Source organism: Porites lutea, chromosome 2, assembly GCF_958299795.1.
Source record: "Porites lutea chromosome 2, jaPorLute2.1, whole genome shotgun sequence".
In the NCBI taxonomy this organism is placed as follows: Eukaryota; Metazoa; Cnidaria; class Anthozoa; order Scleractinia; family Poritidae; genus Porites; species Porites lutea.
Genome location: NC_133202.1, coordinates 8,759,555 through 8,786,621, shown reverse-complemented (window position 1 = coordinate 8,786,621; position 27,067 = coordinate 8,759,555). Strand labels below are relative to the sequence as shown.

General features: G+C 40.0%; 1 protein-coding gene and 1 pseudogene across 1 annotated transcript; both read right to left on the bottom strand.

Moving 5' to 3' along the window:
- Positions 1–4,026: 4,026 nt before the first annotated feature.
- LOC140925583 (extracellular calcium-sensing receptor-like) lies at positions 4,027–6,870 on the bottom strand (annotated as a pseudogene).
- Positions 6,871–11,211: 4,341 nt separating this feature from the next.
- On the bottom strand, positions 11,212–13,893 carry LOC140925582 (extracellular calcium-sensing receptor-like). Its single transcript, XM_073375506.1, has one exon. It carries the CDS (start codon positions 13,891–13,893, stop codon positions 11,212–11,214), a length of 2,682 nt encoding a protein of 893 aa, XP_073231607.1.
- Between the last annotated feature and the right edge of the window lie 13,174 nt (positions 13,894–27,067).

Below are 27,067 nucleotides of genomic sequence, written 5' to 3'. Positions count from 1 at the left end.
ATGAGTTCACAATTGCCTCTGGACGTAAAGGCATTAACCGCTTGGCTATGGATCGGGACATTATAGAACGATGCAGATCATGCATACCTGAACCAACTTAGCCTTCAGTTTAAGTGACTAAGTTGGTAAGCAACGAATTTTGGAGGGACAGATCTTTGTATGTGCGGTGCATGAAAACCACAACAAAGTCTTGAAAATAGCTCACCTTAATGCGGAGCTCCTGAAATGTAGACAACAATTTTTTCAAACAAGGGAGTTGGCCTTGGAAAATGATTTTGACATCCTATCCATCTCAGACACCTGGTTTAACTCTTCCGTGACTAATGCTAGTGTGGAGATTTCTGGGTACAGGATCGTTAGGCTTGATCGCATTGGAAAAACAGGTGCCGGCGTCTGTGCCTACGCCAAATCTGTCCTGAAGGATCTCAGGGGAATAACCGAGTCTGGCCTACATCAATTGTAGATTCAAGTGCAAAACAAGAAGCTTTGCTCGCTACTGGTTTGTATTATTTATAGAACTCATGACATTGGAGTCGCGTGTCTTGAGAATGAATTGATGCCCAAGTACATCCAGGCTTTATCACTTAACAGGGACATAGTGGTAACTGGCGACTTAAACTGCCATTTCCTCTCAGAAAACCCTAGAAGAGACGCGTTGCGCTCCTTTTGCGCAACTGTAAATGTTATGCAGCTCATAGATAAACCAACTAGAGTAACAGAGACATCACGCAGTTTACTGGATATCATCATGGTTTCACACCCTGCTCTGGCCAAACTGAGCGGCGTTCTCGAGGTAACTATAAGCGATCATTTCTTCGTCTTCGTTGACATCAATCTAAAATCACCTACGCAAGCCCCCACTTACGTTGTTACGCGTAGCTTTCGTAACTACAAAGCTGACTAGTTTGCAACCAACATCGCCCATATCCCGTGGGATACTGTTAACCTTAGGGATTCACTTGATGATAGGCTCGATGCGTTCAATGATTTGTTTTTGGCTTGCTTAGAAAACCATGCCCCTGTTAGGACAGTGAAAATACGACACAAACCAAATCCATTTATCACGGAGGACATAAGGGATTTGATGATAAAAAGGAATTGTCTGCACCAAAGAGCGCGTAAGACGGGGACCAAGGAGGATTGAAAAGTTTTTAGGGAGCCGCGAAATAGGGTGAAAGTGGCGTTACGAGAGGCAGAGCGGGAATACTATAACCAGGAAATCTGCGAAAATAAGAACAACTGCGGGGCAATTTGGAAAACCATTCGCAGCGCTCTTCCAAACAAGACAGGTCGCGTGAGCTTCACCAAAGATACAGATACACTTGCTAATGAATTCAATCACTTTTTTATATCTTTGGGAGAGAAGGCGGCTCGTGACCTTTCGTTTACCAGCTCCTCTTTCCCTAGGGCCTGGAAGAAATCAGTGCTGGTGTTGCACCTTAAGGATGGAGATCATGAAATGCCAAATAACAACTGTCCGATCCCGTTACTTCCCGTACTTTCCAAATTGACCGAGAAGATTGCTTTGAATTAATTTAATGACTTTCTGACTCAACAAGGCAACCTCACATGCCACCAGAGTGGAAATCGCAAATACCACTCTACCGAAACCCTGAGTCTACTTGTTTCTGGTCACATTTTCAAAGCAGTGGACAAGAAGGAGATAAAGGGTATGGTCCTGATCGATCTAAGCAAGGCATTTTATATCATATGTCACAGGACACTCCTTCTTTAGTTGGAAGGGCTGGGTGCGTCAAGTAAAGCGTCGAAGTGGTTTCAGAGCTACCCTACCAACCGTATGCAGTCAACACGACCAGGCACATCCCGCTCTGAGGAGCTAATCGTTACACATGGCGTACCTTAGGGGTCCATTTTAGGGCCGCTCCCGTTCAGTCTCTACATGAATGACTTACCCTCCGTTGTCAAATTTTCAAGTGTCGAGTCATATGTCGATGATACCAAGGTTTACCTTTCGTTCTCATCCAAGGACATTGACTCCTGCCTGACAAAAGTCACCGAAGATCTTCGTCTCATAGCCGCCTGGTGCTGTACTAATAAGCTACTCATCAATCCTAGTAAAACCAAACTTATTTTGTTTGGAATGCGACAGCTATTAAGTAAAATTCCGGATGTCAGAGTCCCTTTTCTTGGCAAAAACCTAGCTCCCGTACCCTTAGTCAAAGACCTGGGTATCATACTAGACTCGAACCTTACATTTAATAAACATGTAAATACATTTCCTTCTTCCCTTATCTCTTCTCTGTGTCAGATTAGCAAAGTTAAGCATCTATTTTCCAAATCAGTACTCTTCATCATTTTGAATTGCTTGGGTTTTAGTAAGCTCTTTTATTGTTCTACTGTATGGTCTGGCACTTTAAAGCAGAACATTCATAAACTGCAACTTGTATAAAATTTTGTTGCTCGAGTTTTAACTAATACTAGGACGTTCGACCATATCTCACCAGTCCTGCGGGAACTGGGTTGGTCCTCCATTAAACATCTGCTGTTAGTACGCGATGTCACACAGTTGTACAAAATAGTGAATTGACTGGCGCCCCCTTATCTAAATAGCTACATCAACAAAAGAACAGGAATCCATAGTTATAATACCAGATTCAGGGAAAATCTAGACGTTCCTATGTGCAGGACAGCCACTGCACAACGTTCCTTTCACTATCGGCCTATCAACACTTGGAACTCGCTAAGCGCAAGCACAAGAAATAGTAAAACGCTCACTAGCTTTAAGCGCGGTGCAAAATTGGAGCTATGTCACACCGAGAACTAGGTGACTGATGGCATGACTGAAACAGTTTTTATATGTCATAGTGGGAGCATTTTTAAGTCAATAATAAGTATACGTATATGTATATAGTATATACGATATATTATCGTGGCTATTTCTTAATTTAATTTTATTCCCATTTTTCCATTTATTATTAACAATTTGATTTGTAAATTAGTCTTTTTCTCCTTCGTCTTTCTTTGTTCCATTTTGTAAATTAAATCGGAAGAGCCACGTAGTGCAGATTTAATAAAGATACTGTACTGTAGTGTATAAATACCTCGTCATTTTGCAAATTCTGTCCAATCCCGACAGAGTTACACACCATAGTGTAACATTTTTTTGCAAAAATACACTGCCAATTTTGCTATTCACCAACTACTCTTTTCAGATAAATTTCTCCCTTTTATGGAACGTTAAACAGCCACAATTTCGTGGGAAAGAGGCACGATAATGCGGGCAACAAAACAAGTTAAAAAAAACTTAGAAAGAGATTCGCCTAAACAGTCCAACTTTGGATTCAGGAGCTGGTTGGTTAAAAATGCAGCTTTTGCGCTATTTAAATTCTGTATAGCAAGGGTTCGACAACAACATGATATCTTTATTTTTGCCTTATCCTCCTATGAGGGCTATATAAACAACAAGTTATGAATTATGATTCCGTATTTGCTTGTTGAGGCTATCCTTTTCTCAAACGACTTCAAGCACATTTCAGATCTTGAGGGGACAGAGATTTGTTCTACCTTTGGAAGTTAACATGGCCCCACCAACTGCTTAGTGCACCTTAATTGCCCAACTCTACAAGGCGTGCATGCCTGTGAATCGAATTCGCGTTCTCTGATTAGCTAACTTTGTACAAAGATCGTTGCGATCTGGCAATGACAGATTTTACCTGCTATTATATCCATGAATTTCCATCAGTTCAGTTCAATTCAGGTAATATTCTTCCAGCCACAGTCAGATGTTACGCCACTAGTTTGTTCCCGATCACGCAGTCATTTTTCTGCCTTGTCCGTGTTAGACTATCCGCTACGGCTGTGCCACTGTCTTTCTAGTCACGGCCCTCCTGTGCTCCTTTTGTCAAAGTCTTTTCAAGGTTGTCAATAAGTGCATCTTAGTGTATATGTTATAGTGTCAGAAGATCAATAATCCTAGCCGACTTTCATCACGAAATATCTTTGTCTGGAAATTTTTGTGCTCTTTGTGCACCTCATAATGTCTAATGTGTGCCAAGACGCCAAGGCTTCTTGACAAACCACTTCTTGGTCTCAATCAACTATCTAAGTCAATCAAGGTCTCTTAATCAAGGTTCAGCTAACGAAAAAGGTAACTTGGGTTAAAAAACGACTTCAGATGAGACTGTTTAAATTATTTTATCCCATATATTTTCTCAACGTTTGGTAAACTTGAGAAATAAAGCCTACTATAATTTACTTGTACAAACCCTTCCGTTTTCTGGCTCTAGAGCGGGGTTAGGTGTCCCGACATTGACGGGCTTGGGAGGCCCTCTTGTTCCCGCTACGCTGTCAAACGAAAAATTCCACACCTGCGATCTGACGTGTTCCACCGTGTTTCGCTGTGGACGGAAAAGGAGGATGTAGACTTTTGGTCCGAACATGCAACCCAACAAACCAAACGAAGTTACTAACGTCGTTAGGCAAGACACCAGTGTTACGTACCAGCTCTCAAATGTAAACGCCACAGGGTAATATGCTATTGATGACAACAGTAGAATATACATAGAGAATCCAATGTTAATTTGTCTCGTTAAAGTTCTCAGGAATGCCTCGTCCTTTGAAAGCGTAGTACGTACACAAGAGAGCTACAGTAATTATTTAACAAGAAACAGTGATGAAGAGTGCGAAGCCGGTTTTGGTGTAATAAGGTTTGCACAAAAGAAAGATGTACTCGTCTGAACGGATGATCTTTTCGCGCCCAGGAGGATCAGTAGACATCCACAGTCCTAACAGAGAAGTTGGGACTAGATTCACGACAGAAGTAAAGATGATTTGCCTTTCCAGGGTTTTGTACCACGGTGTAAACAACTGAGCAACTTTGTCGACCCCAAACACGCTTGTAATCCGCATCGTTTTCGTAAAGAGCACTGTAACACAGAGGTTGAGGGTAAAATAACGCCAGAAAGTTGCTGCAATGCAAAGTATATTGCTGGGCTCAGAAAGGTCAAGGATGGCTAGTATATGAAGACCTGAGATGCCAAAGAGCAAAAGAAAAGAGATCTCCCTGTTGGAAGCCTTCACAATCGGGCTGTTATGAAACTTGATATAGATGCGGCAAACTAACATGGTGAGAATGAATCCGATGGAAGCTACCACTGTTAGGGTCATTCCTCCGGCGGTTGTGAGACTGATGTTTACGATAGGTAATTTTTCGCACCTGGTGCCCTCATTATTTGGCTTGGTTTCTGGCTCACACGCTGTGCAGCTCTTGGATCCGATCTCGGCGCTGATGGTTCCTTGAGGACACTTAACACAATCCCAACAACACGTCGAGGTGGGCTCCTTTCGGGTGCCTGGCATGCATTCAGTTGAACAGGAAGACACCGGAGTTAACAGTGTTTTCCAACGTAAATTCGATGTATTTAACTTGAGTTTGGGCGTGCTGTCCTTGTTCCAAGTTCCTATCGTGACCTTTCTGAGACGTGCTTCTGTTGTTGGTGAACGTTGAACGTTTATGATGCTGTACAAAGCAGAGAAAGGATCTCCAAACCTATCAAATCGCACTTTTCCGGTCAAACCATCAAAACTGGCGTTCCTTAGATACTTTTGAAGATCACGTCCCTTAATTGTCGGATGGACCGAAGGACAACTACCTGCATTTCGAAGACCTTGTTTATCGTTGCAGCGGTAAATGTTATCCAGAGCATATGCTATAGCGTACACAGAATCAATAACATACGATACAAAGGGGCTGCGTAGCTTAGAAAGTGCTTGGTCCAGCTTGTGATTTGCCTTGCAAGTTACATTCCCCAAATTAGTAGATTTGGCCATTGAACCGTTAAATTCCAATCGCCAGAATTCTCTCCACCATCCTTCGTCGCGCTGGGCGCTTTCTGCAGGAGTGATACTCTTAACGTGCTTCTCAAATGCCGGAGAAGGATAGTCGTATGACTCTATTATCAGTGACCCATTGAGAATCGTGAAGCGAAGGTCCGAGAGAAATCTCTTTTCGATAGTGCCTCCTTCGCTCATTATTAAAGTCTTTCCTTGTAAGCCTTTTTTGGTTGCCACAGCGAAGAAATTTTCGAAGTATTTGCCATAAAGCCAAACGATGATCACTCCTATTTTACGGTGCTTTTTTATTCTAGCAACGATCTGTTCCATGTTGTCGTGGTAGTCTAGACGCGGGATAAACTCATTGAAAGCAATGCAGAACGTTTCTCTATTGTACGATTCTCTTTCCAGCGCTAAAATTCCATTCCGTCCATAAGAGTCATCCAAACCAATAGCCGCCACGTATGTCCAGTTAAAGTGCTCTATGATGTCTGCCATGGCCTTTGCTACCCAAGTATCAGAGGGAACTGTCCTAAAAAAGTCTTTGTAATATTTGGAACTCAGTTCTACGCTTGTTGCGGTTGCGCTAACGACGGGAATGTCAGCGACCTGAAATAGGCTTGCTACCAGGACGGCGCTGGCGGAATTGTAAGTACCGATTAGCGCTGAGATGGGCTTGGACTCGATCCTCTTGGTGAAACTGCTCTTTGTAGACATGGAGGAGTTCGATTTACACATACAAACTGGATCGCTATTACGCTTGAAGTCATAGGCTTCTTGCATGACCAGTACCCTACTGTCACAAAAGTTTCTTATGTCGTAACCGATGGACACGTTTGGCAGAAGACTGGAATTCTTGTTAACCATGTCAATAGCAAAGATGGTAGCCTCAGCGCGTCCAAATTCTTTTGCGGAAAATTTGCTACCCATTTGGAGACTGAATAGGCCACCTAACATTACGTCGCCGTCTTTAGAGGCTTTCAACTCGTGGTTGCAGGATATACAGTGTCCAAATAGTGCAACAAAGAGAGATAGCCTTAACACGCAGGAAGAAAGTGTTTTTCTTGTCCAAGTCATCATCCTTATTCTTGCTGCCTAAAAGAAATTAGTTAGTGAGCTTAAGCCACCCAGTAATACGACGTCACCATCTATCTCTAAATTTCATCAAGGGAACTGAGAATCTAGACTGGTTTGTGAGTTTTTATATATTGTATGTTACTGGTTGACCCTACCTCAAGACTAAGAACCAGAAATTCATTCATTCCTAAGATCTGGAGACGAATAATGCGAAGCGTTTAAGGGAGCACGTCGTGAGATGCTAAAATTTACACAAGACAACCAGAGGAATCAACGTCATTTATTTTTCAAGACACCACTACCGGACCATTTCTGTTTTATATGCTACACCGTTTGGCATTCTTGCTTTTGTCTGCGGCGGCGACCGCTACTTTCACGTTCCCAATCAATTTTCGTTTAACATTTGTACCTTTGTGGACAGCAAAGCTTTACTCTAGTTGTTTACTAGCCTGGTTTGTTTTAAAAATCAGACCATTTTTGCTGTACATAGCATTTTTTGTTTGTTTTCTTCCTTTTTTTGCCATAACGACCACCACCTTATACTCCAAATCAATTGCCATTTATCATTTGTACCTTGAAGTCAGGAAAGCTTTAAACTAGTTGTCTACTAGCCCAGTTTTACAGAGTTGGCCAATATAATCTATCAAAAAGGGGTAAAATTAACCAACAGAGGAAGCGGCTGCGATGCTAAAAATATGTGTGGACTAGAAGAAACGGCACACTGGGGTTCATGCCTAGGGATTCATTTTTCGTTAATCTTATTTTAATACATGAATAAACTTTTCATGTCACTTACCTTGCCGCTACTGTATGAGAGACGAGAGGGCCAAGAATGAACGTCTTCGAGGAAGAGGCTTATTTAGCGCCCCAAATAATTATGTAAATGCTTTTTTTGAAATTATAAGAAGGTCCATCCTTATTTGACTTTACTTTTTCATGTTGTCCGAGTCAAATTTGTTTGTCAGTTAAACATCGATTGTGGTGCCGCTTTACCCATTTTCGTTAATGAGTTCTTGTTAACTTATGGACACAATGAAAGGGTTTTAAATAATATAATTAATCATTTGTAGGGCGCAAAATAGCATTTAAATATCTGATCTAATGTGATCTCCTCTATCTCCGCTGGGAAAAAGAAGAAGCATAGGAAACCTTGCTAAGTTTCCAAAACTGAGAGATTTTTCTTCTAAAATGGAAATTCCTTTATTTACCACTTAACACTTGTGCCGTCTATAGTAACCGATTAATAGCGTTTGTCATTTGTGATGTCGTTTAATAACTTTGTGCTGGCAATAATAGGTTTAAAATGTTGTTTTGCACACAGCACGTGGTAGAGAAACTGCTAGTGGACGAGAGTATTGTTTTTAGTGCATCTATTTTTATCTAACCTTTCCTACTTTGAATCACAATAAAATCGGAAATATTCAATATTTAGTCTCCATATCATAAAAAGAACATTACACGTTGGCTCGAAGATATAAAATTTTATGTTCTCGTGGCAAGAACAATATCTCACTCGTTCGCTTCGCTCACTCGTGAGATATTGTTCTTGCCACTCGAACATAAAATTCATATCTTCTCGCCACCGTGTAATATCTTCTCTCTCTCTCTATATATATATATCTATATATTGTGTGAGATGATCAGTATTCCACGTCGATTTTCAGCAAGAGTATTCCTGTGTGGAAATTTTGTGCACATTGTCCTTTTTTTCAATGTCTGATGTGCGCAATGACGCTAATGCAGCAAAGGCTTTTTGGCAAACCACTTCTTGGTTTCAATCAAGTAGCTAAATTCATCAAGGTCTCTTAATCGAGCCAACAGACAAAAAGCAAAAAGTAGCTTAGGTTAAAAAACGACATTTTAATGAGACTGCGTAAGTTATTTTATTCCCTATATTCACTCAACGTTTGGTAAACTTAAAACCTAGTATAATTTACTCGTAGAGCGTTTTTGGCCTTTTTTTAGCAGTGTTTTGTGAGCATTTATTCAGCCTTGGCGTCTCATAATCGTGGGGACTCAGTTTATAGCGGTTTCTCCTCCCTTCTCTATTTGCACTGACTTGCTCAGTGTGACGGGTTCTTGCCTTCTTCCCTTGCGCGTTGGGGCTCATAGCTGGGATGCCATGGATTTGCCAGCAGTGGAAGCAGTCTCCTTCTAGGAGCTGGCTGCCGCTAGAGGAAGATCCTGGATATCTCAGGCACCTAACTTCCACTTCGCGACGCAGTTGTTAAAGGCTGAAATAATAGTTTGTTTTCGTAACTCGTATGGTTCAAGACCAACGCTTTCAAAATCATTCAGTTAAGAACTTGGAAATGTGCAAGGATTGATTTTACATGGTCACCAGCCTGTTAAAAATAACTCGGTTTGTAATAATCAGTAAAAGTAAGTGTTTTTAAAGTCATCCTCGATTATGAGAGCCCGGCGTTTACAAGAAGCGTTTACAAGAAGTATACTGCCATTTTGAAAACAGGAGAACGCTTCGAGCAGCCAAAGACAAAAGACACTTGCTGAGTTGTTTAACGACTGTTCATCATTGTCTGTTCCTGTGACTCTATCACAGCTGGATTCATGGAGAAATTTTTGAGGTTTACAACCCGAAAATGAAGGAGGCAATTTGTTTTCTTTCGACGCTTCCATCAATGGGTGAGTGGAACCAAGGTTGTTGTGACGCTGGAAACTGCCAGTATTAATTAAATATAAATTTTTGCATTTTCTCAGCGCTGAGGTTTTCATTATTTCATTTAGCCTTGGCCTATTGCAAGAGAGAGTCATCGTCGCTCTTCTTCGTCGGCTTCATCGTAGTCGTTGAGCGGGAAATTTATACATCTGTGGCCTGCCAACTAATGGTGAACCTGCAAACTGACTGCCCATTATAATTGTTTTTGTTTTCACTCCCAGGTAAAAAGTTTCATTTTATCATATGATAGAAATTGATATTACCAAGTGAAATTAAAGTACTAAAGAGGCTTCTTACACAAGCTCAAAAGTTAGAAAAGCACATGAGTTTACAATTGCCTCTGGACGTAAAGGCATTAACCGCTTGGCTGTGGATCGGGACATTATAGAACGATGCAGACTATGCATGCCTGAACCAACTTAGCCTTCAGTTTAAGTGACAAAGTTGGTAAGCAACGAATTTTGGAGGGACAGATCTTGGCATAAATACCTCGTCATTTGCGAATTCTGACCAATCCTGACCAATCCCGACAGAGTTACGCACCACAGTCTAACATTTTTGGCAAAAATCTACTGCCAATTTTGCTATTCGTCAACTACTCTTTCCTCTTTCCCGAAAAATTTCTCCCTTTTATGGAACGTTAAACAGCCACATTTCCGTGGGAAAGAGGCACGATAATGCGGGCAACAAAACAAGTTAAAAAAAACTTAGAAAGAGATTCGCCTAAAAAGTCCAAAGTTTGGTTCAGGAGGGGTTTGTTAAAAAATACAGCTTTTGCGCTATTTAATTTCTTCATAGCAAGGGTTCTACAATAACATGATATCTTTATTTTTCCTTATCCTCATATGAGGGCTACATAAATAACAAGGTTATGAATTATGATTCCGTATTTGCTTGGTGAGGCTATCCTTTTCTCAAACGACTTCAAGCACATTTCAGATTTTGAGGGGACGGAGATTTGTTCTACCTTTGGAAGTTAACATGGCCCCACCAACTGCTTAGTGCACCTTAATTGTCCAACTCTACAAGGCGTGCATGCCTTTGAATCGAATTCGCGTTCTCTGATTAGCTAACTTTGTACAAAGATCTTTGCGATCTGGCAATGACAGTTTTTACGTGCTGTTATATCCATAAATTTCGATCAGTTCAGTTGAATTCCGGCAATATTCTTCCAGCCACAGTCAGATGTTACGCCACTAGTTTGTTCCCGCTCACGCAGTCATTTTTGTGCCCTGTCCGTGTTAGACTATCCGCTACGGCTGTGCCACTGTCTTTCTAGTCACGGCCCTCCTGTGCTCCTTTTTACCTGTCAAAGTCTTTTCAAGGTCGTCAATAAGTGCATCTTAGTGTATATGTTATAGTGTCAGAAGATCAATATTCCTAGCCGACTTTCATCACGAATATCTTTGTGTGGACATTTTTGTGCTCTTTGTGCACATCATAATGTCTAATGTGCGCCAAGACGCCAAGGCTTCTTGACAAACCACTCCTTGGTCTCAATCAACTATCTAAGTCAACTATCTAAGTCAATCAAGGTCTCTTAATCAAGGTTCAACTAATGAAAAAGGTAACTTGGGTTAAAAAACGACTTCAGATGAGACTGTTTAAATTATTTTATCCCATATATTTTCTCAACGTTTGGTAAACTTGAGAAATAAAACCTACTATAATTTACTTGTACAAATCCCTCCGTTTTCTGGCTCTAGAGCGGGGTTAGGAGTCCCGACATTGACGGGCTTGGGCAGAACTCTTGTTCCTGCTACGCTGTCAAACGAAAAATTCGTCACCTGCGATCTGACGTGTTCCACCGTGTTTTCCTGTGGACAGAAAAGGAGGATGAAGACTTTTGGTCCAAACATGCAACCCAACAAACCAAACGAAGTTACTAACGTCGTTAGGCAAGACACCAGTGTTACGTACCAGCTGTCAAACGTAAACGCCACGGGGTAATATGCTATTGATGACAACAGTAGAATGTACATAGAGAATCCTATGTATTTTGTCTCGTTAAAGTTCTCAGGAATGCCTCGTCCTTTGAAAGCGTAGTACGTACACAAGAGAGCCACAGTAATTATGTAACAAGAAACGGTGATGAAGAGTGCGAAGCCGGTGTTGGTGTAATAAGGTTTGCACAAAAGAAAGATGTACTCATCTGAACGGATGATTTTTTTGCGCCCAGGAGGATCAGTAGACATCCATAGTCCTAACAGAGAAGTTGGGACTAGATTCACGACAGAAGTAAAGATGATTTGCCTTGCCTGAGTTTTGTAACACGGTGTAAACAACTGAGCAACTTTGTCGACCCCAAACACGCTTGTAATCCGCATCGTTTTCGTAAAGAGCACTGTAACACACAGATTGAGGGCAAAATAACGCCAGAAAGTTGCTGCACTGCAAAGTATATTGCTGGGGTGAGAAAGGTCGAGGACGGCTAGCATATAAAGACCTGAGATGCCAAACAGCAACAGAAAAGAAATCTCTCTGTTAGAAGCCTTCACTATAGGGGTGTTACGAAACTTGATATAGATACGGCAAGTTAACAAGGTGAGAATGAATCCGATGGAAGCTGTAACTGTTATGGCCATTCCTGCGGGGGTTGTGAGAGTGATGTTTAAGACAGGTAATTTTTCACACCTTGTGCCCTGATTATTTGGCTTTGTCTCTGGCTCACACGCTGTGCAGCTCGTGGATCCGATCTCGGCGCTGATGGTTCCTTGAGAACACTTAACACAGTCCCAACAACAAGGCGATTTGCGTTCCTTTGTTGTGCCTGGTGGGCATTGAGATGAACAGAAAGACATCGGAGTTGACAGTGTTTTCCAACGTAAATGCGATGTATTTATCTTGAGTTTAGGCGTGCTGTCCTTGTTCCAAGTTCCCACCGTAACCTTTCTAAGACGTGTTCCTGTGGATGATGAATATTGGAAGTTCATGATGCTGTATGAAGCAGAGAAAGGATCCCCAAAACTATCAAATCGCACTTTTCCGGTCAAACCATCAAAACTGACGTTCCTGAGATAGCTTTGTAGATCGCGTCCCTCAATCGTCGGATGGACCGAAGGACAACTATTTGCATTTCGAAAACCTTGTTCAGCCGTGCAGCGGTAAATGTTATCCAAAGCATATGCTATGGCGTACAGAGCATCAATAATATAAGACACGTAGGGGCTGCGTAGCTTAAAAAGAGCACGTTCCAGGGAGAGATTGGCCTTGCAAGGGGCAACCCCGAAATCAATCGATTCGGTAATTGAACAGTTGAATTGCGATCGCCATATTTCTCTCCACCATCCTACGTCGCGCTGGGCGCTTTTTGCAGGAGTAATACTCTTAATGTACTCCTCAAATGCTGGAACAGGATAGTAGTATGAATCTATTAACAGTGAACCATTGAGAATGGAGAAACGTGGGTCCGAGAGAAATTTTTCTTCGTTAGCGCTTCCATCGCTCATTAGCAAAGTCTTTCCTTGTAAGCCTTCTTCAGTTGCCTCCATTAAGAATTTTTCGAGATATTTGCCGTAAAGCCAAACGATGATTACTCCAATTCCAGGATGCATGTTGATTCTGGCAACTGTCGTTTTTATGTCCTCGCGGTAGTCTAGTCGCGAGATTAACTCATAAAAAGCAATGCAGAATATATTATTCTTGTACGATTCTCTTTCTAGCGCCAAAATTCCATTCATTCCATAAGAGTCATCTAACCCAACAGCTGCCACGTATGTCCAGTGAAAGCGTTCTATGATGTCTGCCATGACCTTTGCTAGCCACTTATCGGAAGGGACTGTCCTGAAAAAGTCTTTGTAAAATTGTGAACTCAACTCTGCGCTTGTTGTAGTTGAGCTAATGGCAGGAATGTCAGCGACCTGAAGTAGGCTTGCTACTAGGACCGCGCTGGCCGAATTGGAAGGACCGATAAGCGCTGAGATGGGCTTTGACCCGGTAGACCAAATAATGGAACTGCTCCCAGGAGACGTGGTGGAGTTCGGTTTATGCATACATACTGGATCGCTTTTACGCTTGAAGTCATAAGCTATCTTCAGAGCCAGTGCCCCACTGTCACAATAGTCTCTTATGTCATAACCGAGGGACACGTTTGGTAGAAGACTGGAATTCTTGTTTACGCTATTAATAGCAAAAATGACAGCTTCGGCGCGTCCAAATTCTCTAGGATTAACTTCCCACTGTTTATCGTAGGTAGTCATATGGAGACTGAAAAGGCCACCCAACATTACGTCGCCATCTTTATAAGCTCTCAGTCCTTGGTTGCAAGACGTGCAGTGCCCAAAGACCAAAACAAAGAGAGTTAGTCTGAAAACGCAGGAGGAAACCGTTTTTCTTGTCCAAGTCATCATCCTTATTCGTGTTGCCTAAAACAAATTAGTTAGTGAGCTAGCCACCCAGTAGTACGTCACCATCTATCTCTAAATTTCATCAAGAGAACTGAGAATCTAAGCTGGTTTGTGTGTTTGTATATTTTGTATGACCCTTTTCAAAACTAAGAACAAGCAATTCATTCATTCCTAAGGGAGCACGTCGTGAAATGCCAAAATTTACATAAGACAACCAGAGGAATCAAAGTCATTTATTTTTCAAGACACCACTACCGGACCATTTCTAGTAGTCATAGAGGGTCACAAATAAGCCCCGTTGGGGTATAGGTATACGTCAGACGACGATCGAATAGTATCCCATGATGCATTTTTCCAGAAGCATCACGCAATATCGCTGTCATGGTAGATTCCATCCTGAAATAAGGTCGTTTTCTCGTGGGATTTTTGCTCACTCGATTTCCAGTAAAAGTGAGAAAATTACATAATTTCGTTATTTGACATGATTTCTCCGATTTGCAATGTCTTAAGAGCGAAGTTTCCACATAGAAACATTTATTTTCATGGTTTTAATTAGTCTTCCCATCACAAAGTGTTCAGTGACGCACAACAAGGTCATGAATACTCAAGAGTTTTTGGAATATATGTTGAAATCTTCCAAATGTGGACCTCACGCCAGCAAAATGAAATCCTGAATATTGTACAGGCTAAGAAGTACCCAGAAGAACGCGGTTTATCGACCAAAGATGGCTGAAATTTCGAATCTTTTATCACATTTCAACGCCATGTGTCATAATATTTGTGTAAAGCCTACTGAAGCCTACAATCTGTTAGGCGCTTTCGAGAGCGCTTTATGCCGAAGCAGCCACTTTGTATTTTCAAAGAGGTTATTTTTAAAAGGAATTTGACTATAATTATTTTAGTTCGAAGAAGGAGCGGAGAATATAAATGGTGTGTTTCAGTGTGATAGGAACCCAAAGAAAAGTGATACGCGGCATGCAAGCCGGCACAACGAAAACAAGCCTGCACAGAATTTGAAAAAGAAACATCAGAAACTTTATTTATTCAAAAGAACAGATCAGTATTCTGGCCAGGAAATTTCCCTGAAGATTGCTTGAGTCAGTACCGGGTAGATTGTGCTTCAGAGAATTGTTTGTCGGATCGATAGGTTAAATTTTATTTGTAACTGCCGTTGTAAACTGAGCTCCTGTGAGCGCGATGCTGTAATAAATTCTCCTTTGGTAATTAGCTTCATAGCGTAGCGGCTGTTTTGTGGGAACCACTTTTTAGATCAGTCATAGTTTTGGTTCTCCTCTGGCCTGGGTTCTCCTAGTGAACCTAGCGAAGCTTATCAGTTGCCGAGTCTTGTACTTTGTGTTTACAGTGCGACCGAGCGCCCAAGTAGTTTTCGACAGATCAGTGAAGCACATGTGAAACCCTTCTTAGTCAAAGTAATGCTGAAATTCTCCTTTAAAGCACAGTGAATATAAGCCAACTCGATAATCTCAAAAGCAGAAGCTGCTGAACCGAAACATGTTTGGAAACCATCCACATCGAGCACTGCTATGTTCGCGCGTACTGAAGAGGAGTATGATATGTCACGTACGCAGTGATAATATAACATGAAACGAGGTGCATCATGCGATACTATTCGATCGTCGTGTGGGTATACGTATAGGTATATTGGTAAATCATTAATATTTACATACGTTCCTGCATACTAATTCGGTATAGGTATAGGTATACGTATAGGTATAGGTATAGCCTGCGTAGCAAGCGTTTCCACGCGAGTTCGTCGAGAACGTCGGGACGAGAGCAAAAAAAAAAAAGGAATGAGGGGGGAGGGGGAGGGGAAAGAAGGAACCACTTGCCCGCAAACCCCACGATTTTGAAAAACTGCGTTCGCCCACGAACGAAGCTTCTGATTGGTGCGGTGCTGGTAGTGTTGATTACTTAGCACTGGAAACAGCAATCAAACCAGGTATGCTTTGTTTACGAGCGTCACAGATCTGGTCTCATCTGATTTGTGGTCGCAGATTACAAATGCTTTGGACTGATATTTATTTGAATCGTGTTTGTGCAAAGGTTTATGAGATCAGAGTCTTCAAAGTATATTTGGAGATCAAGCAGTGGAGACTAAGGAAGGCCAATTTAATGGGAATGACGGCGTGCGGATCTGACTGGAAAAAAGCAACGTAAATCAGAACATCAGTACTCAACACTGGCTAAAGCCGCCATAGACAAGCGATCTGTTAGTTTTTTGAAATGAAAAGATTCTTTTTGTTTATTGGAAATTTAGCGGCGTGTATTATAGAGAACGTTTCGACACGGGCTGAAGAGCAGTCGCTCTGCAAAACTTATAGCTCGCGGAGTGAATTGTTCCGGACAAATCATTGTTGACGTTTAGACAAGGTTTTACGACGAGATAAAGCCACACAATAAAAAAGCAAGAAATTCCGCAGCAACCGCTTAGAGTTTTAGCCTTCTTTTATCGTAAACCTTTTTTATTACAGTTTTCGCAATCGCCTGGAACGTGTTCTATTAGAGAACAAAGTAATTTTACAAGTCTGGCAATCCAGGGATAATCTGTTCGTTATACTTCTATTTTGACGAGCTGTCAATTTACAAACGAGCCGAACCGTGAAATATCAAGGGGCGTTTTACAGAATCGTGGGGTTTGCGGGCAAGCGTTTCCTCTTCTCCCCTCCCCCTCCCTCTTCCACCTTTTTTTTTCGCTTCCGCTCTAACTTTCGCGCAATAACTCGATTGGAAACGCTTGCTACGCAGGCTAGTATAGGTAAATCATTTATATTCACATTCCTTCTCGCATACTAATTCGATATAGGTTTACTAATGAGCATCTCCCTTATTCAATAGAAGCAATAGGCTTGCCTCGGCTTGCCCGGTAAGTAACTTGAGCTCGGTTTTCAGACCGTCTATTAATAGGAATAAGAGAAGCGATCACCTAGCAACGCGAGAAACGGCTTTCTATATCTTATATATAAAGAAAACACATACACAAAGTAGAACTGAAAACTCTCTATTTCAATTTTGTCTGACGTTTTCTCCTATCTATCTCGAGGAAATGAAAAACTATTACAGTCTCAGCGTTTCACACACCGTTAGTTAATTATTCGAGTTCGCAAGCCCAAAGTTGAATACAAATTAGCTTTACAGGAAAGACCCAAGGGAGCACCTTGATGTATTATTATATAAACAATTTTAAATAACTTAACAAAGATCAATTGAAACACGCGACTAATAATAGACCTTGTCACGGTTTACGACGCCATCTGGACGAGTAGGTAAACGCGTGCGAAATTACAGTGTATGTATGAGAATCTAATTTCGAATAATTTTCGTAAAATGGCTGTTCTGAAAAAAATATGACTTGTAACCTAAAGCTTCATTCCTAAGGACTCTACTGAAAAAATTTGAGGGCGTTACATGCTCCAGAAGACCTAGAACCACTTTTTAAATTTCCTATACATTTGTCTGTAAGAAAGTCCCCGAAAAATTACAGACAAATATATGGAAAAGCTAAAGCAAGCCTCTGGAGAAATTTAACACAGGTACGCCCCCAATTTTTTTTTAGGTCAATCCTTTGCTTCGTAGCTTTAGTTTACAATTAAAATTTTTTTCAGAACGGGCGTTTTACCGAAATTATTCGACAATAGATTTTCATACAAATACTGTAATTTCTCACACGTTTGCCTACTCGTCAAGATGGCGTCGAAAACCGTGACGGTTGAAGTTGGTTGACCGTTCAAGTTGAAGTCCTGATTTTTTTTTCAGGCTTCTTTACGCAATTGCATATATTACGTTCACTGCGACGATCATTTCTTCATTTTTATTTTATTGCCGCGGTTCATATATGATTTATTTCATATATCATTAACACTCATTTCTTTCACGGGAACATATGCTGATAACATACAAGCTTAAGCTTACTAACGACTCTCCGCCAAAGAACTGAAAAAAATGAAATGGCCGAAGACCACATTCAAATTATGACAGCGAGGCTACAATAAACTCACTTTCATCGTAGAAATGCCTCTATACCTTAAAGAACACGTTTGTGGAACGACAGCACCCAATATACGTCATTCAGCTCTCTTTATAGTTTTGGCTGCCATGTGCAAGTGAGTTACTCACCTTTTCTGTGTTGCCTGCATGCGTCGCAGACACTCTAAACCTTCTGTATAGAGCGTCTGCGAATTAGTGCACAATATCGTGTTCGAATCCCGCAGAGTCGCGAGGACATATGTCGGCGTTTTTGATTGGCTAGTTTCTTACGCAGTTTGTGATTAGTCCGGTTTGAATTAAGTGTTGACAAGCCAAACATGACTAATAGCTCGTGACCAGAAAGACTGAGCTCGTGATAGTGTGAAACATGACCTTAGAGTCAGCTAGAACAACAGAGGTTTTTCTCGCCCTCTTTTTGCGTAGTTTGTGCAGTGCATGGAGTATTCCACATTTTGACTGAGCAAATTTTTTTTTTTGCCTTTTTTAGTCTCACATTTAGAGGTTAGGACTGGTCTGGACCGTGCATATTTAGTAATTAGTTCCTGTGGTTTATGTTTCTGCAGATGTTTTCTGACAGGATTTGATCACAGACGCAGTTTACCAGTAAATGATTTTCAACCGTAGTTTCTTTAGTTTCTCCGAAATGCCTGGACCTGAATTACGTGATTTGTTTGCACTCTTGCGATTTGAATACCCAGTTCGACTTTACAGTACCTTCTTTGCAGTTTTTACGGCTGAATTTGGTCTTCGGCCATTTCACTTTTGTCAGTTCTTTGGTGGAGAGACCTTAGTACGCTTAATTAAGCTATATGTTATCGGCTAACAGGCGAATTTCGGATAAACTTGACGGCGTGAGATTTCTATTCATTGTACAGGTTATTGAGAAAGTTCAAACGAAAGCTCAGGTTTCTTTTTATGGGCAAATGAAAGCTTTTCATTATGAATTGTTCTTCGAAGAATTCAACCTTATTTTCTTCACGGCGGAGCACTTGGCCTGTTTTGCAAATGCAACCAAGGCAGCAACGTTTTGGAGCATTTTAAGGTACATTTTTTACTCTATGGTCAACTAGGGAATAAAGGAAATTTATGTAACTATTTATAAATGTTTCCAACCTCGTCCCCAGGGCGCTATTCCCTGGCTTTAAAAAAGCGCCCTGGGGTGGAGGTTGAAATGTTTCATAGACGTTTAATTCATTTTGGTATCGGTGTTTAAAGAAAAATTACAAAATGTGCCCTGATTGGAGATGGCGTGATTTTGTGTCGAATTTTGCTGTGTGCTCAGTCGCTGATTGCTTGTAAAGATTATCTAATGGATTTTTTCAACAACATTTTTCAAGATCTAATTTCTTTGTCTATTGTTTTGTGTTTGTTCATAATATTGGCTCAAAACACGATACTCACATTACGCGCACGACTTCCGCGAGAGATGAATTTTTGTGAATTTTTGGGCACTTTTCGATACGCAGCTAATGGATTTTATTTGAAAATATGTTTTACTGATTATTCTAGTTATATAAAGAGATAATCTTTAAACCTATTTTATGTATACATGTATTTTCACTCTACGTACGTTTTACTCATGTTTACTTCACAGATGGGTCTTCGAGAAGTCGGGCAGTCGTCTGCCAGTGGCTTAAAACAGCCATGTTCAATTTCGATTTGTCGATTATTGAGTTGAGGTACAACGAGGTCCATTGTCATTCCTTGAAATTATATCCCTTCCTCTCTTCAAAAATTATTATGGTTTCACAGAACCTCGACTATTGTAGTAGGAAAGTAACACATTTCTTGAAGTACTCGACCGTGACAGTGAAGATAATACCTTCATCATTAAAATTCAGCTCTCTTTTCGTGAAAATAAGGCATTTAATTAATATAGTACATTAATAACTTGGAAAAGTCGCTCAGTATATCAATTCGGTGCCAATCAAAAGGAATGACACGCTACAAACTCACTTCAAGCCGTCAAACAAGCTCTTTTAAAAGATCGAAAACTCGTCTCCGACGATCACAATGCATTTAAAATGGCCACGTTACGGGCGAAAAAACGCGAAAAATTGCCGCATGGAGTCATGGGAAGTCTGCATAATCCTCCTTTTGTAAGGCACTGAATGAATGAAAAAAAAAGCACAACATTATAGCTCTAGACACTCCTACATGTAAAAACTCATCAGGATTCTTAGACCTTACTCGCTGGACAGCAGAAAGCATCCCAGATTATGTGAACGAAAAGAATTTTTAAGAGCAGCGGTCTAAATGACAGTGAACTCGGACATCGGCTGCATTTACATAAGTGAGCAATGGAGGAAAACTATTTCTTTGGACGCGTACAAATTAAAGCTTGTTATGACATTGTCTGAACTCTTACGCCAGCTGGTTTTGCACAACAAGAGCACGGAAGCTATTCTAATGTATGGATTGTCTTTTATAATTTGTATACTGTTCCAGCTGAGTTCCGGTGAAATTGTATTTCTAGTAGTTAAGTGAGATAATGTCGATTCACAGTCTCGGTATATCCACGTCTAAGCCTAAACATTGAGAGATTTTCGCTTAAGGGTTTAATGCCTGGCTTTTGTGGAATTGCTTTTAAATAAGAATCAGTTTTTGATAAAGCAGATGACCGACACCGACCCTGTGGAGTGTCATTGGCGTGGTAAAAGCGTGGGAACAGGAAACGAAACGCTTTTTGGCTACCGGGATATGTGCTAGGAAAAAGTTGGTTGAACAAAATTAAAGGGAATAAAGGCACTGTTATTCGCTGAATCAAGATGAATGAATACTAAGTATGACTTTATTGATCATGTGACTGATGCTTACACCCAGAAGACCTATCAATCACTTTTACCAAAATTTTTTAGTTTAAATAAAAGCAAATGCGAGTCTGTAAACTCAGCGATTTTTGTCCGGTTCTGGTTCTGTTAATTCTTTGCCTCCGAAACCGAAATCACTGGGATGCTAGGACACGTGATAGTCACCATCGATAAGAATAGAAGGGAAAAGACGAAAAAGCCTTAATTTTCTATAAATTTCTCTTTAATATCGATTTATAGTCACAACAAAATATTTCATTTACAACGTCATATGTAGGCGCTCTCAGTATAACATTGTTGTATTTACATCTTGGAGGTTTCGAAACTATATTTTGTAAAGCACTTCATTCAACTTACAAATCATAACTTACCCAAACACTAGTAATAGTTAACAAACCATTACAGTTACAGAGATAATTTTGGTTTTCTTAGTAGTATAGGAGGAATGTTTTACTCCGTTTTTTTGCGCAGGACTCTCATTAGCCTGCGCAGGAATTCATTAACGCAGATGACGTCATGCATCTCATTAAGATAGGATGATGATGAGGAGGAGGAGGGAAAACAATAAAAATGACGAGGAGGAGGAGGAGGAGGAGGAAAAACAATAAAAATGAGGAGGAGGGGAGGAAGAGAGAAACGTGGTAAGAAAAAGATAGCTTGCTTTCTTTGACTATTTTAACAGATTTCTTTCAAATCGCTGTGTATTTGACTCTTTCTGTTTTAAAGGGTACATTTTTTGATGACGTCAACCCCTAGGGTATTCTGACGTCACTTGCTCCTTGCCAGCTAAAAATAAACTATGAGATCATCCTATCTTAATGGAATGCATGACGTCATCGGCTTTAATTTAAACTATGACATCATCCTATCTTAATGAGATGCATGGCGTCATGTGCGTTAATGTATTCCTGCGCACGCCAATGGATTCCTACGCAAAAAAACGGAGTTAAACATCCCTCCTATACTACTTTTCTTATGACAGAGAGAAAGAACAAAAAAATATGGCAAAGCGAACAAAACTATTTAAAATATTTTGTAAGAAATGCTATTTTTCTGTATTTATCTTGTTCCCCCGACTTATTCACGAAGTTCTTCTCTAACAATATTTTGTGGCGAACTAGGAATATGAAGTCTTCAAACTGAAATTTGTTTTTAACACCAACATTAGCGTAGAAAGTTCTTTTGTATAACAATGAGATGGTTTAGGACTGAGAAGTGACAAAAAGAGTGAAATGTGGCATTTAAAAACGAACATCTAAATTTGAAAGTGGAAGTTGTTCCTCACTGGGAACTAAACGAAGTACATGTAAACTATAATTAACACTTCTTTATGCGAAATTTTTTTTTCAGAAATGGGGATCGTTCGATTTTCTTCAAAAAAGTTGAGTCAATGTCGCTACGCTTAAATGAGGTAAAAAACACGGCCCCTGACAACAGCGAAAAAATATGAAGAGTACTAATCATTTTTGAAATAAAATTAAGGACAGATTTCCTAGACCAATAAATACTTAAATTTTGATCACCAGACCCTTCTGTGTACTGAAGTCAATCTATTGTCGTCTGCATATGATTTCTTAGACGAAACTTTCAAAAACTAACAATTAAGCATGACGGGCTTTGCTCACCAAAAAAAATTATGCAAATTAGGCTAAGGGTAGATTGAATCTACCCATGGCTTATGATTAACTGAAACGGGAGATCACAATTCGCGCCTTCATACGACTGAGGTGTTACTTTGGAATCCTCGGTAATTACTTTTTTCGCACTTGCCGACATCCAAATACACCCGGCGTGGGAATCACGAGACGTGTAAATAAGACATTTCTTGACATAATAAAAAGGTTTTCCAGATACGGACGCGCATTTGTTGGTTTTACTCGCGTGGAGACACACGTCAACTGTTACTTCTCACGTGAAATAGTATTCAAGGCATGGCTCTACTGTAAAAAAAACCCCGCTCCTTATTGATCGCACAACCATAATCATAAAAGGCGACAGCAAGAAAAATAACTATCACTCGAATGGGATAATCGAAGATCAAGATCCAAACCTTAACGAGAGCGGGTTTTATATCTGTTACTAAAGAGAAAATGGAAATGAAACATAAACCCTTTGCCGACTCAGAAAATATTACGAGAAGCTAAAGTTTACCACCCGAGAAACATTTTAATGACGGCCTATAATCTATTCTTACGGGAGAAATGAAATTATTTGCAATTATGTCGATCGAACAGTATACTATCTTCTGTCTATTACTGTGTAGTCGGCAGGAACATTACACCAAACGGCGTCAGCAACGAGGTTCGATGTGATAAATTAAGTACATTTACTTACCTGTGATAAATTAATGTTTACTCAATGAGAATGATTTAATCCCAGAGAAACTACGATTCCCGAAACAGGAACATTTGGAATTCTTGGACATCAGTGACTACAACCGACTTATAACAGCTTCATTTTAATAGCGACTTGATTCTGAAATAATATACCGTGAGAATTAACGCAAAGCTCATAGGGCACGGCGAAGCGAAGGCAACCAGAGGGTTTGAAGTAGTTTGGTGGCCCAATCTTTTCTCCGGCACTAGCCACGGGAAGTTAACCTTAAGATTCTCTTTTGCTAAAGTAATGCTTTGATTTATTTAACGTACGATAATTGACTCGTTTGTGTTTTACAAACACCTTTTTTTGCAACCCAAGCTTCTTAATTAAGCCAGAGAAGGGAAATTTTTGTCGTCGATTTTCATTGACAAAATCATTTGTAAGAATTAATAGACATGTGAGAGTTATAACTTTTCATTTGACGTTTTACAGTACGGATAGCTCTGTAACAAGCGGCAAGATAATTTCATTTTTACATACATATATTAGCATCGTTTGAAATTAATGAATAATACTAATAATAAAAACGTTTTGATGGTGTTATCATGATTTTGGTTAAAACAATTTTGTCACACTGTGTCGCTGAAAGTTTATCTCAGTACCCAAGCAATAATTGTAACTTAAGTAAATTCTCTATGTGAATTTCTGAAAGAAAACTAAAGCAAATCAGTGTACACTCCATCACCTGCTACAAATTATAGCCCTGTATCAAAGAAAAATAATATTAAATCACTCAATAATGATGTTGATAATAATAGGAATAACAATAATAATAATAATCCGTCATCAGGTAACAATAGCTCATAAATGAACTGACCATCCAAGAGAAACAGAACCAGTTAGTACAAAATGAAAATGATGAAAATTAGGTCCTGTCATCAGATAACAACAGTCCATAAATGAACTGACTACCCAAGAGAAACAGAACCAGTTAGTACAAAATGAAAATGATGAAAATTAGGTTCTGCCATCAGATAACAACAGTCCACAAATGAACTGACTACCCAAGAGAAACAGAACCAGTTAGTACAAAATGAAAATGATAAAAATTAGGTCCTGTCATCAGATAACAACAGTCCACAAATGAACTGACTACCCAAGAGAAACAGAACCAGTTAGTACAAAATGAAAATGATAAAAGTTAGGTCCTGCCATCAGATAACAACAGTCTACAAATGAACTGACTACCCAAGAGAAACAGAACCAGTTAGTACAAAATGAAAATGATGAAAATTAGGTCCTGCCATCAGATAACAGCAGCCCATAAATGAACTGACTAACCAAGAGAAACAGAATAATAAAGCTAAATGTTTCCTTTAAATTGAAGTGACCAGAAAACAGAAATACCTCACTGTATTAGGAATAACTTGACTAAAAACAAACTTACCTCAAGTCTAATATCACTAATATGTAACTTAAGTCCGTTTTAGTCTGACCTCTACCTTGAAGAAAAACAGAATTTTCAAGGCCATCCGGTGGAATGCTTTTCTGACGAAGAAGACCAGTGATCAAACGGACGTGGAAGCGACGTACACAGTAGCTGCCATCATGTTGAATTCCACTACGGCATAGGCCGATTTGGCGGGTTCAAGTTCCCGCGTTGCCTCGTTTTTCGTCAGGAAATCTCCTAAATAATTCATTTTTAGAGAAACCCGTCGGACGGACTCCACATATTTCTTTTTTGAGTGCATGCCAATGCTTTTGGGGGTTGTAACCCTCGACAGACTAGAAATGGGAAACGAAGAATCATACCGTCGACGGTCGCCTTCACTTCAAATGGTTTCGAAATCAAAACCACAGCGCTTTTGAACTTTGAAAGTCTAAGGTAGAATATTAATTAATTAGTAAGAATTTAACTCGTTTACATCGCATGGTCGCTGCCTGACCCTCAAAAACAAAAAAAAAGGTACATGTACGCTGCCGTCCATTCATTTGAGCGGCACCGGAAACAAGTTTTTGCGGCGCTTTGTCACGCACGTCACGTCATGTCTCAAGAGGGATTTTCTGACTCCGGCACTCGAGTATTTAATATTTCCACATGAAATATGGGTCGCTCCTTCAAAAATTTTATCAAAGTGACAAAGGAAATATATAATGCTTTAACGTAATGTCTTTTAAGCCTGGCGTGCCCCGTCCAATTCACCGGCAGTCCGATCTGGATTTGTTTATCGGTCTTACAGACCAACAGTAAGTCAAAATTCATGTAAATTACTTTCTACGGGTAGATGAAGCGAGCTTTTATTTTTAAGAAGATACATTTCGAATGATCAAAATCTTTTTCATTTAAACAGAAAGGTCACGCCGCAATAAAACCGTTGCGTGGGATGCTGGCTCCTCGCCTTGCCTCGCGCTCAAATGACGCGTCTCTCGCGGATACTTGGCATCTGGTTTACTTATCATGTTCCGGTCTTAATTAATTTTATGACACCAAGCAAACACCTTTCTATCGCGTACCAGGGCATCAATTTCCGGCGCCTGCTGAGATTTTTTTTCTTGAGCAAAGCTCCTCATGTATACCCATAAAGCTGAATCACGTTGAGCTACAAAAGGGGTATTTTTCGAGACTTCTGATATCTTACCTTGACGCTTCTGTTTGAGAGACAATCTGGTTTAAAACAATAAATTCCCCCAAAATCCTCATTAAGTGATTGTGGGTTTGGAATTTTTATCCTTAGACGACTTTCAAGCCGTTATCTTCTTGTTTGGTCTTAAATTTCAGGACGAGTAAAGAGCCTGAGTAACTTGACTTTCTGAATAAACTACGTCCTATTATCTGTCGCATTTTACGTTCCCATATTTGTGCTAGCACCTTAAATGAGTGAAAATCGTCGTGCGACGTTAATGCTAACTAATTTTCGCTTTTCAAGGTAGTAGCCATTGTTAACTATATTTCGTCCTACTATTCCCTTTTTCCATGGCGAAACTACTATAAGGTGAATTCAAATCAGACAAGATACCCCTGACAACAAAAATCTTGATCAGGTGAGCGCAAAATGTTTGTTAAGTTTCAAAAGGATTAGAGAGGCCAACGCTCAAGTTATTTGTCGGCACTTCAGTGATGATTAATAGTCCTTGTCTAGTGTTGATTAATTTCTGGTTGTTTGTTAATGATAAAAGACAAGTTTAATAACTTTTGTAGATTAAAACAGTTGTCAGTTGCATCCTGCACCTGGCAGCGTAGTTGCTGGTGAAATTTAAACTCTCGTTCCTAAGGAAAATACAGTAAAGGAAATAAGCATTTATTTCTGGCACAGCTAGACTTTATATCCAATTTTCCTGGCCAAACTAGCTTTGAGTAAAAGATGAATCTTGGTAACAGCTGTATTTCATTTTGTGGCGGCAATCGATGATCACGAAAGGTTTAAAATATAAATCAAATACATTTCGAGATCTAGCATAAGTTTTTACGCTTAAATTCACCTGTCAACGTTTCGACCAATCCAAAACTAGATTGGCTCTGGAGTGTGAGCAAATGCGTGACCAAGCTCAACGCAAAGCCTTTATGTATTTTGGAAAGCACACGTGATAACCTCCATAAGAATAGAAGAAAAAAAAGCACGGGAGCCTAATTTCTGTAAAAGTTTCTTAAAAGTTAATTTTCATTTAAAACTGAATCATTGGATAATGCAATTCTAGAGCTCTGCTCTGATTAGCTTAGCTAGCCAAATATGGTAACTGTACGCGTCTGTTCAAAATTAAAAACAGCTGAAAATCGGTTGCTTTTAAAAATAAAGTCGGGAAGAATTCTTGATTTTTGATAAAAACAATTATTCCACTTGCGCTTGTTAAATATCAGATGATTATAGCCAACTTGAGCTACGCACCTCGTTGGCTATCTTATCTAGCATCTCATATCCAACGCGCACTCGTGGAATAATTGTTAAGCAGTCACTTGTCTTGAAAATACTCTATTTTTACGTGATATCCAGGCACAGTCAAATTAACGTTCAATATAACTATATCTACATCTTCAAGGTTTC